Source organism: Hemitrygon akajei, chromosome 6, assembly GCF_048418815.1.
Source record: "Hemitrygon akajei chromosome 6, sHemAka1.3, whole genome shotgun sequence".
NCBI classification, from domain to species: domain Eukaryota; kingdom Metazoa; phylum Chordata; class Chondrichthyes; order Myliobatiformes; family Dasyatidae; genus Hemitrygon; species Hemitrygon akajei.
Window position 1 is genome coordinate 13,026,913 of NC_133129.1, and position 12,421 is coordinate 13,039,333.

Here is a 12,421-nt window from a genome sequence, read left to right on the forward strand (position 1 = left end):
GTCTCCACACAGGAGCTTGTGCAAACCTTGCCATCAGACAATTCAGCACTGCCCTTCAGTTTGGTCAGTGCCCCAGCCCCCTGATGGTTTCTTACACTGGGTTTACAGTATAGCCACAGCCAAAGAACCCAATTCTTCCCTGTGCCTCCTGCCACAAATAGCAAGGTGTTTTAGCTACAGGGTCACGGCCATTTTATCCCCACCCTCCCCCGCTGCTCCTCAACACTTACCCACTTTTGTCTCAGCCCTGCTGCTTCCAAATGGCCGCCTTGCCCTCGGTGAGACTTCAGCGCCCCGGGTGGACCTGGGGGCGAAAACAAGAATGCTGATTAACAGGCACTGTAAAGTCACACCTCACCCAGGTAGCCTGGAGGAAAGGGGCAGATGTAATGGGGAGAGACTCACTCCAGAGACATGCACAATATGCTCAGCAGCCTGGCAGCTTCCCTCTGATGACCCTCCTCCTCCGCTTTCTCCCATGGACCACTGTCCTCTCCTGTCAGATTTCTTCTTCTTTAGCTCTTTATCTTTTCCACCTATCACCTCTCAGCTTCTTACTTCATTAGATAGATAGATAGATACTTTATTCATCCCCATGGGGAAATTCAACATTTTTTTCCAATGTCCCATACACTTGTTGTAGCAAAACTAATTACATACAATACTTAACTCAGTAAAAATATGATATGCCTCTAAATCACTCTCTCAAAAAGCATTAATAATAGCTTTTAAAAAGTTCTTAAGTAGTTTACTTAAATACATTAAATACAATCAACCCCGGCACTTTAACATATCTTACTCCTGGCGGTTGAATTGTAAAGCCTAATGGCATTGGGGAGTATTGACCTCTTCATCCTGTCTGAGGAGCATTGCATCGATAGCAACCTGTCGCTGAAACTGCTTCTCTGTCTCTGGATGGTGCTATGTAGAGGATGTTCAGGGTTTTCCATAATTGAACGTAGCCTACTCAGCGCCCTTCGCTCAGCTACCGATGTTATACTCTCCAGTACTTTGCCCACTTCCCTCCACTTCCCAATGGTGCTGCCATAATCACATTTTCTTAACTCTACCTCTTTCATTTACACTGCTACTGTCACTCCAGCATTTCTTTCTGCTCTACTTCAGACTTGTATACCAATCTTCGTACCACTTGCAAGGATTAGTGCAACACTTTACAGTGCCAGCTGTAAGATCAGGTTTCAATTCCTGCCGCTGTCTGTAAGGAGCTTGTACGTTCTCCCCGTGACCACGCGGGTTTCTTCCAAGTGCTCCAGTTTCCTCCTGCATTCCAAAGATGTGCAGGCGAGGGTTGGTAAGTCGTATGTTGGCACTGGAAGAATGACACTCACTGGCTGTTGATTGTTAACACAAATGTCACATTTCACTGTGTAGGTTTCAATGTACACGTGACAAATAAGACTAATCTTACTCCTGCTCCTGTTTCTTATGTTATTTTTTGAACCAAGCAAGGATGAAGTTATAAACTTAAGAACGTTTGCAGATGCAGGAAATCCAAAGCAAAACACACACAAGATGTTGGAGGAACTCAGCAGGTCAGGCACCCTCTGTGGAAATGAATGTCAACATTTCGGGCCAAGACTCTTCTTCAGGACTGTAACGGTGTTCACAGGAACACATCCACACTGAGCGGTTATTGCACTGTGTTGATGGTGTGTCCTACCTTCTGTCTCCAGGAATAGCTTCTGTTGCCCACAGCTGGCCATGTATTCATATCCACTGCCCTTCTCTGCCTGCAAGTCAAAGCAATGTAATAACTGTTAGTTGAGGAGTCCCTCCACCTCGGATAATGCTCGAGACATTCACCGTTTCTCAAATGCATCTGAGCTCTGCTACTTTTTCACACACATCCTTTCTGAAAGACACATCCCAGACCCCTTCAGACTCACCACACTGGATTAGGAACACAACAGATCTCATGATCTCTACGCAGTGCTGACATTTACTGTATGTGGCTGCTGTAAGAGTGGCAACTTTATGAGATGGGTTCAACTGGTCTATTCATTATATTTATTATTATTGCTCTACTCTTCTCAAGGGGGTGTACGGGGGGAGTAGCACCCCTGGTGAAGGGGCTTGTCATGTCCAATCTGGGCAGCTCACCCACTTTGGGAACTCAGCGCTCACCTGTGGCTCCAAGTAGCTGTTTGCTTGCAACAGCAGCCACACCTCAGTAAACCACTTCAACAGGTGGGCCAAACCAGGTGAGGGAAGACAATGGGCCTCACACCCCGGTGAAATAGGGACATGCCTGTCCTAACATGCAAAGTCAGCTCGGGCAGACGGGGCAACTGAAATCTACAGTGATATCCAATGGCCAGGAAGGTGGTTCAGCAACACTTCATGGAGAGCAATGGTCATCCAGTGAAGACACCAATTGTGATGATTTCTCATCCCACTGGACCCAGACTTCTGAGGTCGAGAGGGTAGGACTGCCCCAGTGCAACGACTTTTCCACTTTAAAAACTCTCCCACATAGGTTTCCTGTCATCATTGGATACGACAAACAACCATCTCTCTTTTAAATCACAATTCTATGAAACTCTGCATTTCAGTTTTCATTTTGCATTGTCTCAATGTAATTATAGATGGAACGATCTGTCTGGATGGCATGCAAACAGAAGTTTTTCGCTGCATCTCCAGATATGTGTCATTAATAAACCAATCAGCACCAGCTTTGTCTCCTTTAGCAATCTCAAATCAATGAAATCTTTATAAATTAATACCAAAAGGTTTTGCCTTCAACCACAACAGAACTTTTCTCTTTGGAGCAAAGGAAGATGAGATGAGAAGACACTGGACAGGCATATAATATGATAAGAGACATAGATAGGAGTGGACAGCCAGAGACATTTTCCAAGGGTGGAAATGGCTAATACGTGGGGGCATATTTTAAAGGTGAGGATAGGGAGGATGTCAGATGCAAGTTACTTCTAGAGTGGTGAGTGCATGGAACACCCTGCAGGGGGTGGTGGAAGAGGCAGATACATTTGGGGCATTTTAAAAACTCTTAAATGGGCACTTGGATGATAGAAAAATGGATGGCTATATGCGAGGGAAGGGTTAGATTGATCTTAGAATAGGTTAAAAGTTTGGCACAACATCATCAGCCAAAGGACCTGTACTGTGCTGTACTGTTCTAGGTTCTATGTTGTAGGACAAGGGCAGTCGATGATTGGAAACACCGTCACTTGTAGGTTCCCCTTCAGACCACAAAATATCTGCTGGAGGAACTCCAAGTGTCAAGCAACATCAGCGGGTCAAAATATCAATGACTCCTCTCCTCCCAGAGATGCTGCTCGACCCATTGAGCTCCTCCAGCAGATTGTGTGTTCCTCCAGATTCCAGCATCCACCACCTCCAACGTAGCCTCTTGGCAATGTTTGACTTGGAGATGTGTCACTGTTCCTGTAGTGCCCTTGGGTTTAGATGCTGAAGTTGCCTCAATATCAGCTTTCATCTGAAGGACTGAACAAGAAGGTATCTCACCACCTCCTTCTTCTCCAGGGCGTTCAGAGTTGGTCAATAACTGCAATACTCATCGCCCCACAAATGAATATAGATAAAAGACCAGCCACAGTGGGCACAGCTCTGTCTATGCCTCACCTCCAACTGTTTCTCCATTGGAAGAGACTCCATGAGTTCATACATCTGTCCCATTTTCTGCTTCTCGTCCTTTTTCATTGTTTTTTTATCTGTGGTAAGAGAGCATGAATACTTCTATATAATGTGTCTTCAAACAGAGACATTCCTTCCAAACTACTTGTATTTAAGCAAGTTTACACAGTGTACCGCCCTTTTCCAAAAGAGCCACCATTACCTTCCTGACATGGCTACAATACAATACCATTGGAAAATTCAGCCAGTCACTAAGTTAGTGTTCCATCAAATACAATACCCATCCTCAGGAAAATTAGGGGATGTTCTCTCCGTCCATGCAGTGGCAACCCAATGGAGTTTAGTTCTCAGTAATGGGAGATGGTGGGGGAGGGTGGTTTCTCTCTTTGGAGAATAGATTTTGAAGACACAAATGGGGAGGAACCACTTCAAGCAGAGGCTCAATGACCAGAGGTCAAAAAGAGAAAGAAACCTCCTCAGGTAAGATGGGCTGATGTCAGGGGTTGTGAAAGCTGCCATATGTTGCCAAGATCTCAACTAGCTCATCAATCCTCTCTGAGGAAGGCAGCCTCCATCTTGCATCTGAGTCCATCCAGTCTTATACCGACTGCCCTCTCAAACTATCTGGTCCACTCCAAATGTTAACTGAAATCACTTGGGCAGCCCAGTCCCTCTGCAGGCAGGACCTCTTTGATAGCACCTCCTAGACCCACATCTGCTGCCAAGAAGAGAAAGATTTGAGGCTACAGGTTCCCCAGGAGGCTACAAGTCATGCCTCATGTAAAATTGGCATTGTGTACCAACCATTACCACATCATCGCTGGATCTCCCTCTCCAACAGCACTGAGGTTACCTTCACTGAAAAGGTAAGTAAGCTCAATGACTGGTAAATACTGGCCACACCTCGAGAATGAATACAATAATACTTTGAGAAATTCACAGAAAAAGTAGAGTGTACAGCTTTCCATTGTAACTGCTGGTTACGGCTTAGGTTTTCACTTGCAGAATCCAAATCAATCTCCAGATTAAGAATGTGCTGCCAAACTGCTGTGTTCTTGAGGTAAAGATACAATACTATTGGGAGATCTAAAACTTAGATTCAGTGTTGACTGCCAAACAATTTATTCATGATGCGAGTGAAATTTTCAGAGGACCCTGCTGGAGAAGGTCTTCCAGTATCTCTGTCCTTCCTTGATGAAAAGAGGTTGTGGGTTTGGAGGGGTGAGTGCTGTAAACCACAGTGCATTATTTGGCCCCACCAGTCATTATCATTCTTGAGAGCTTCTGTAATCACCCCTTTCTCATGTCCCTCCCATTCACCTGCTCTCTGTCGTAGCTTGTGAAGGCCAGAGGTGCCAGAGAATCAGAGACCGGGAGGCATCCAACAAAGAGTCAATGACAAGAGATGGGGAGATATGTAAAAACAGACAAGAATTATAACCGCTCATGGGGATTCAAAGTGTAAAATTACTATTAGAACAATCTGCAGATGTCACTCCTAATGCTGAGTGCATGTCAGTCCATAAAAACAGATCAGGTTAAAACCAAAGTGAATTAAAATAGTCATGCAAAAAGAGATTTCCAAACAGAAAGAAGACACAGTCACACAGACAAGAGTTGGGAGATGTATCTTTATTGGTGACAAAGAGGATATTATAAACAGCACACGACGTAGGAACACAGTTCTGTCAGAGGTGGTTCTTCAGAGGAAGGTAGAAACAATGAGGAGAGATGGGACAACAGATACTCCAGCAGGTGATGGGTTAATTGTATACCCAGCAGTCATGCAGCTGTGGGATTATAAATACCAGGTTCAAAGGGAACACCAACAAGTAGCAATCAGCAGAGAGGTGAGGTAGTCAGGTTGGTGGAAACACCAGTAAAAATGGGTCATTTGGAAGGACCAGCAGGCAATGGTCTGCATGGAGGCCATTAAGTCATGCATTTCATGATTTACATTAGGATACGTGGAAACACTATAGACAATAGCATGGGTGAGGGTGCATGTGGGTGGTGGGATGGGTGAAGGTACCAGAAGATACTGGAAGTAGAGGGAGTGTTACAAGGAATCACTGGAGCCTTGCTCAGCTAATAGGCTCCGCAGCACCTCAACTTAACATCTTCAGCCTTCCATCAGCTCAACGCCACCACCCCCCACTTTCCTAACAGTCAATCGACAGTTTCTAATCCTCCTCCTTAGATCACCCAGCCCCTCTTTGTGCTATAATTATTGACAGAGTCCACAAGCATGAAACCCATGATGGGGAACAGGAGAGGTGAGTGGTTTGAATGGTGATGTGCAGTTTGGACAGGGTGGAATGGAGGGTGACTGATGGAATGGTGGTGAGTGGTTTGGACAGTGGAGAAGGACACTGGGGATTCTGATGGACACAGGAATACTTGAGACTGGAGATTACAATAACTCACAGTCAGCACTCCGCAGATCCACATTCAGTTCTGACCTCGTGTGCTGTCTGCACACCCTCCTTATGGCTGTGCTGGCTTCCTCCCAGATCCCAGAAATAAACAGCAGGGTTAGTTGTCTTCTGTAAGTTGCCTCTAGCAAAGGTATATGGCAAAAGAATCATCGGGAGCAGGGGGTTGACAGTCACGTGACAGACAACAATCTGCGGGACTACAGAACAGGGCTCAATGGGATTTTCTATGCTGGGAGCTAGTGTATTGACTTGATGGCCCGAATGGCCTCATAATGGCGAATCCAAAGCATTAGGCTGGACTTGATGGAAATGGGAACGGGAAGTTAGGTGGAATAATGGTTTGAAGGGCTTGCTCTGAGGGCCAGCGTTGCCTCAGTGGGCCCCATAGCTGCCATCTCTGCCCTATGGAAATGGACAATGGAGAAACAGAGGGACTGGTGGACAACGGGAATTATCTATTTTATTTATTGCTGTTCAGATTTGGTAAAGAGGCCTCATGAATGGGGAGGAGAGGTAACTAACAGTCAACAGCGTTGATTTACCTTCAATTACATCGCTGCGTTCAGTTGGCGCTGCCTTCCAAGAGGTGGCCTCACATTCCGCAAGCTCCTGCTTCGCTGTCCTCAGCTTCGAGAGGTGCTGGCCTTGCCTGCTCGCCCATCTCCTCACACCCTCTGGCTCATGGCCCCGAACACCCAGGTTGTTTCCAAAGCTCTCCGGGCCTCTGGACTTGAGAGCAGGGGCCTGCGGAAACTGGTAGGGCTCGGCGGCTGAGCCGAGGCTGTTCGCCCGGTGGCCGGCAAGGCCCCTGGTTCCAGGAAAGGTCTGTGCCTTGCTCATTGCAGCAAGCAGTGGGCCGGGCACAGCGATGGCCTCGTATGCATCTCGGACGCTTTCCAATGCTCCCCAAAGACGGCCCAGTGGCCGGTAGCCGCGGCTCCAGCCAGAAGCGTCTCCCAGTCCCGGTTTGGAATGACATGCCGTCACCATGGTTTCATATACAGGGGAGCCAGAATGTCTCTGGGGAAGAGCTGTGCCATTGCCTTTGTCACCACCTCCAGGGACCTCAGGCTCCCGTCTGACAGCCACACCATGCCTGGGAAATCCGCCTGGCGCTGTTTTCAATCCTTCCTCCGCAGAATAGCTACGCCTCAGAGTGTGGCCCCTGGCATCAGGATCCTTACTCAGGACAGGCTGTCTGGTTCTGGTTACACCAGGATGGCAGCCTCCTTTGTCCCTGGGGTGTCTGGTCCTGAAATCCCACAGCGTGTCGTATCGCTCTCCAAGAATGCTTTGCCAGCTTACCCGGTCTGTCTGGCTGACTATTTTCGGCTGTTCCCTGCGCTGGCCACGCTGCAACCCAAGCAGCCTGAGAAGGCTAACTCTGCCAGCTTTCTCTTTGATTTCAACACCAGTCCCTGCGCCGTGACATAAACAGCCAGATTCATTCGACAGCATATTGAATATCTTTGCAGAAAGGCCAAGAACATTAAAAGCAAAGGACACACCAAGTCAGGCAGCGTCTATAGAGGAGAATAAACAGTCGATGTTTCAGGCCAATATTCTTCATCAAGTCTGGAAAGGAAGGGGCAGAAACTTTCTCAAAGGTGGGGGAGGGGAAGGAGTACAAGCTGGCAGGTGATAGGTAAGACCAGGTGTGGAGGAGGGGATAGGTGGAAGAGGGGGAGGGTTGAAGAAGAATTGCAGATGGAATCTCCCCTTCCCTCCTTCTCTGTTTCCATCCCTATTCTGGTTCCTATCTTACCCCTTCCCCTCATCTGCCCATCTCTCTCTACTGCTCCACTTCCCTTTTTTTCATGGTCCACTCCCCTCTCCTGTCAAGTTCCTTCTTCATCAGTCCTTTACCTCTTCCTCATATCAGCTCCCAGCTTATTGCTTCATCCTCTTCCCTCACCTGGTCATACCTATCACCTGCCAGGCCTTCCCCTCCCTCCACCCTCTTATTCTGCCTTCTGCCCCCTTCCTTCCCAGTCTTGATGAGGGTCTCAGCCCGAAACGTAGAGTGGAAAATATTCTGCAATGATCATCTCTAAGCCAAAAGGCACGGCAATGCGTTGCTATCAACAACACGAAAGGGGCAGCGGCACAAACAGAAAAAGTACAAAATGCTGAACCGTTGGTTTTCGAGCAAGATACGGGAATGAGAATTGAGCCGTTAAATCGAATTGGGAGACCATTTGATGTTTTATTAAACAATGGCGTGGATTCAACAGGTTGTCTGTCCAAATGCCTCTCCTGGTTCTTATGACTTCATCAGCTGACAAACAAGGATCTCAGCCTGAGACTTTGACTGTTTATTCTTCATCATAGATGCTGCCTGACCTGCTGAGTTCCTCCAACATTCAATGTGCGTTACTCAAGATTTCCAGCATCTGCAGAATCTCTTGTGTTTAAGGTCACAGTGGTCTAGCCAGGCAATTAATTATTCCAATGGCCACTAAATCTCTCCTACCCAGTCAGAATTGTACAGCACAGGAACTGTGGCCTACTATGTCTACACTGACTTTCTTACCCATCCACACTGATCCCATTTGCCCACATTAGACCGAATCCTAAACATCATATTCCATTGTATTTATTTATTTTATTTAGAGGTACAGGAATAGGCCCCTCTGGCCCTTTGAGCCGTGCTGTCCAGCAACGTTCGACAACTCTAATTTAACCCACATCTGATCATGAGACCATTTAACCCACCCGGCATGTCTTTGGACTGTGGGAGGATGCTGAAGCACCTGGAGAGAACCCACACATTCCACGGGGAGCACAGGCAAGACTCCATACAGAGGACAGCAGGATTGAACTCCGAATTTCGATGGCCCGAGCTGTAATCGTGTCGCACTAACCACTATGCTACAAAATGTCTTGAGATCTCGATATTTCCTTTGATCTATTTAAATGCCCAGCCATGTGGAGAACATTTTCAGCACAAGGTGATGAGAAAAGACTGCAAATTAAAGAGCCGGATTAAGTTACTCTGTTTAATCGCCACCGCCCTTCTATGATTGCTGAGGGAATATATCCAAAATGTTTTCTTCAGCAGGAGCTTTGATATGTGAGAGGGTGCATACCGCAATATATTAACATCTTGTCCCAGAGAGTTTGGGTCCAAGTCACTCCAGAATGTGCCAAAGGGACTGCAGGGTACTGCATGTAGTATTCCATGTTCTACTCTCAGTGGCCACTTTATTAGGTATACCTGTACACCTGCTCATTATTGCAAATATCTAGTCAGCCAATCATGTGGCAGCCACTCAGTGCATAAAAGCATGCAGATGTGGTCAAGAGGCTCATTTGTTGTTCAGTCCAAGCATCAGAATGGGGAAGAAATGTGATCTGAGTGACTTTGACCGTGGAATGATTGTTGGTGGTAGACGGGGTGGTTGAGTATCTGAGAAACTGCTGATCTCTTGGGATTTTCAAGCCCAACAGTCTCCAGAACAGCAGGTGTCCACAGAACCTTTGTTTAACAGAGTGGTCCATGGCATAAAAAAGTTTGGGAACCCCTGCTTTAGTGTTTAAGGAGAATGGTGCAAAAATAAATAAAAACTTCCAGTGAGTGGCAGTTCTGTGGATAAAAAGACTGTTAATGAGAGAGGCCAGAGGAGAATGGCCAGACTGGTTCAAACTGACAGGAAGGCAACAGTAACTCAAATAACCACACATTGCAACAGTGGCGTGTAGAAGAGTATCTCTGAACACACAACACATCAAACCTTGAAGTGGATTGGATACAGCAGCAGAAGACCATGAACACACACTCAGTGGCTTCTTTATTAGGTATAGGAGGTATCTGATAAATGGCCACTGAATGAAGGATCTGAAGCTCATTCAGCAATCTGCCATCAGTGCCCTGCCTCACATCAAGTCCCCTTCACCATTCACACACTGCTTGCTAGCCTCTGTTGGCTACCCGTTTGAAAATTCCCAGCTTTGTTGTCAAGTTCATCGATGATCTTTCCCTCTCTCCGGCTAGTACAAGGGGCCATCATTTTAAGGTGAGTGGATGAAAATATAAGGGGAGAACTAAGAGGTGAGTTTTTTTTACATCGACTGTTGAATGTGTGGAATACCTTGTCATGGTTGCTGGTAGAGTCAGATACATTAGGGGCATTTAAGAAAGGCTTAGATAGGAACATGGATGAAAGAAAAATGAAGAGTTACAGTATGTGAAAGAGAAGGGCTAGATTGATCTTGCAGTGGGTTATAGGTTGGCACATGATTGTGGGCTGAAGGGCCTTTACTGTGTTGTGCTCTATGTTCATGTTTAAATTCAGAGTTAATTTTATCTTATTGCTGAAACCGAACCCAAACTTAACCTAACTACAGCCAATTAAAAGCTGATTTGAATCCAAGGACTCTGGTGTTATCCAAGAACTGACCCCAAGCAAACCACCGGGATTATAACAATCTCAAACACCTTCCAGTGATCAATAACAGAGGACATGTAAGCTGGGTTCTTGATTAGTAGGGGTACCAAGGATCGTGGAGAGAAGAGAAGACAATGGCTTGAGAGGGAAAGTAAATCAGTTGTGATGGAGTGGCAGAGCAGGCTCAATGGCTTGAAACTGCTCCTGTGTCTTATGGTCTTATATTCTATGTTATATTACATTATGTAAGGAGTTTCAGAGGCTCTGGAAACTTTTTTTTAAAAATCAGCATTGAGGAAGTTAGCCCAATCCTGATAAAAGGTTTCTAAAGTCTCTATCTGCAGAGGAGAATGCCCCATAGCATAAAATATTCACAGGCACAATTATTCCAATGTAGTTCCTATTGGATGTAATCTATTTGTGTACAACAAGATTCCGTAATCAACAACAGGATCATAACGATGTAATATGCAATGCTGATTGAGTATACACGGTTACGTATTACAGCTCAGGGCGTCAAGAGTTCAGAGTTCAATTCCAGCATCAATTGTAAGGAGTCTGAATGCCCTCCCCATAGAGTCTGAATGCGTGGGTTTACCCTGGGTGTTCCAGTTTCCACCTACAGTCCAAGTACTGGGTAGATTAATTAGTCTTGTAAATTGTCCCTTGATTGGATTAGGGTTAACTCGGGATTTTTGGGGTTTGCAGGGCAGTGTGGCTTGATGGGCTGGAGTGACCTGGTCTGTGCTGTATCTCTAAATAAAACAATACTCCTTGTTCCTTTTTTTGGGTAACAGTACCTTGGGTTCCTTTACATCCATCCAAGAGTAGAAGGTGCCCTTCATCAGGACTGTTACTTCATCAGAGTCCCGATGAAAGGTCTTGGCCCGAAACGTTGAATGTTTATTCATTTCCACAGGTTCTGGCTGACCTGCTGAGCTCCTCCAGTATTTTGTGTGTGTTTCTCTGGATTTCCAGCATCTCCAGAATCTCTTGTGTTTAGAAGGTGCCTTCATGTTAATGTCCTCATCTACAAGACCTCGCTTGCAGCTGCATTCCCTCAGATCAGGTCAGATTAATTTTATTTTTGCCACATATATGTCGAAACATACAGTGAAATGTATTGTTTGTGCTAACAGCCAACACAGTCCAAGGATGCGCTGGAGGCAGCCCACAAGTGTTGCCACACGTTCTGGCACCAGCACAGCAATCCTATGTAGCTCAGCAAACAGCATAAGCGACAACAAAGTAACAGCATACAAGCCCCGTTCCTCCCTCCCACCCAGGGTTACTCAGTCGTGGGCAAGGTATGTTGGCACCAGAACATGTAGTAACACTTGTGGGCTGCCTGCAACACATCCTCGGACTGTGTTGGTCATTGACGCAGACGACACATTCACTATATGTTTCAATATTTTGAAGCACGTGTGGCAAACAAAGCTAATCTTTATTTTTAATCAAAATACCGGAGACCATAATGACTCGTTTATTCTTACCTGGGACAGCAAAGATAGATGAGGCTCCCAGTTGTAAAGCTGTTGTTCCCTGCACAATTACAAATAAAAGAACTGTTTGTTAAAAGTGTTTTGCAAATTATAAAATAAGCAGAGTTTGTCACACAAAACACTCAGCAGGTCGAGCAGCATCTGTGGAGGGAAATGGACAAGTGGGTGTTTCAGGACAAAACCCTTCCTCTGGACTGATGAAGGGGCTTGGCCTGAAACATCGATTGTCCGTTCCCCTTCACAGATGCTGCCTGGCCTGCTGAGTTCCTCCAGCAGTTTGTGTGTTACTCCAGATGTCAGCATCTGCAGTCTTTAAAGCCTCTAGTCTGAGGCATCATCCAACAGTGCAGCAGGCCACTCGGCCAACCATTTAACCATCAATACTGAACCCATTTACCCTTAGGACTCAAGAGCCTCAGGTTCAAGAACAGTTACTACCCCTCAACCATCAGGC

The 12,421-nt window shown here is 46.1% G+C and overlaps 1 protein-coding gene across 3 annotated transcripts in view; it reads right to left on the reverse strand.

Annotated features, from left to right (window-relative positions):
• Positions 1-12,421, reverse strand: part of dok7b (docking protein 7b) — a 112,347-nt gene that overhangs the window by 23,671 nt on the left and 76,255 nt on the right. For all 3 annotated transcript variants that reach the window (XM_073047899.1, XM_073047898.1, XM_073047900.1), the window contains exons 8-11: positions 11,959-12,007; positions 3,625-3,713; positions 1,682-1,751; positions 231-304 (exon numbers count right to left, since the gene is read on the reverse strand). In XM_073047899.1, coding sequence (XP_072904000.1) covers positions 231-304; positions 1,682-1,751; positions 3,625-3,713; positions 11,959-12,007 — 282 coding nt within the window. The remainder of the gene's footprint in view (positions 1-230; positions 305-1,681; positions 1,752-3,624; positions 3,714-11,958; positions 12,008-12,421) is intronic.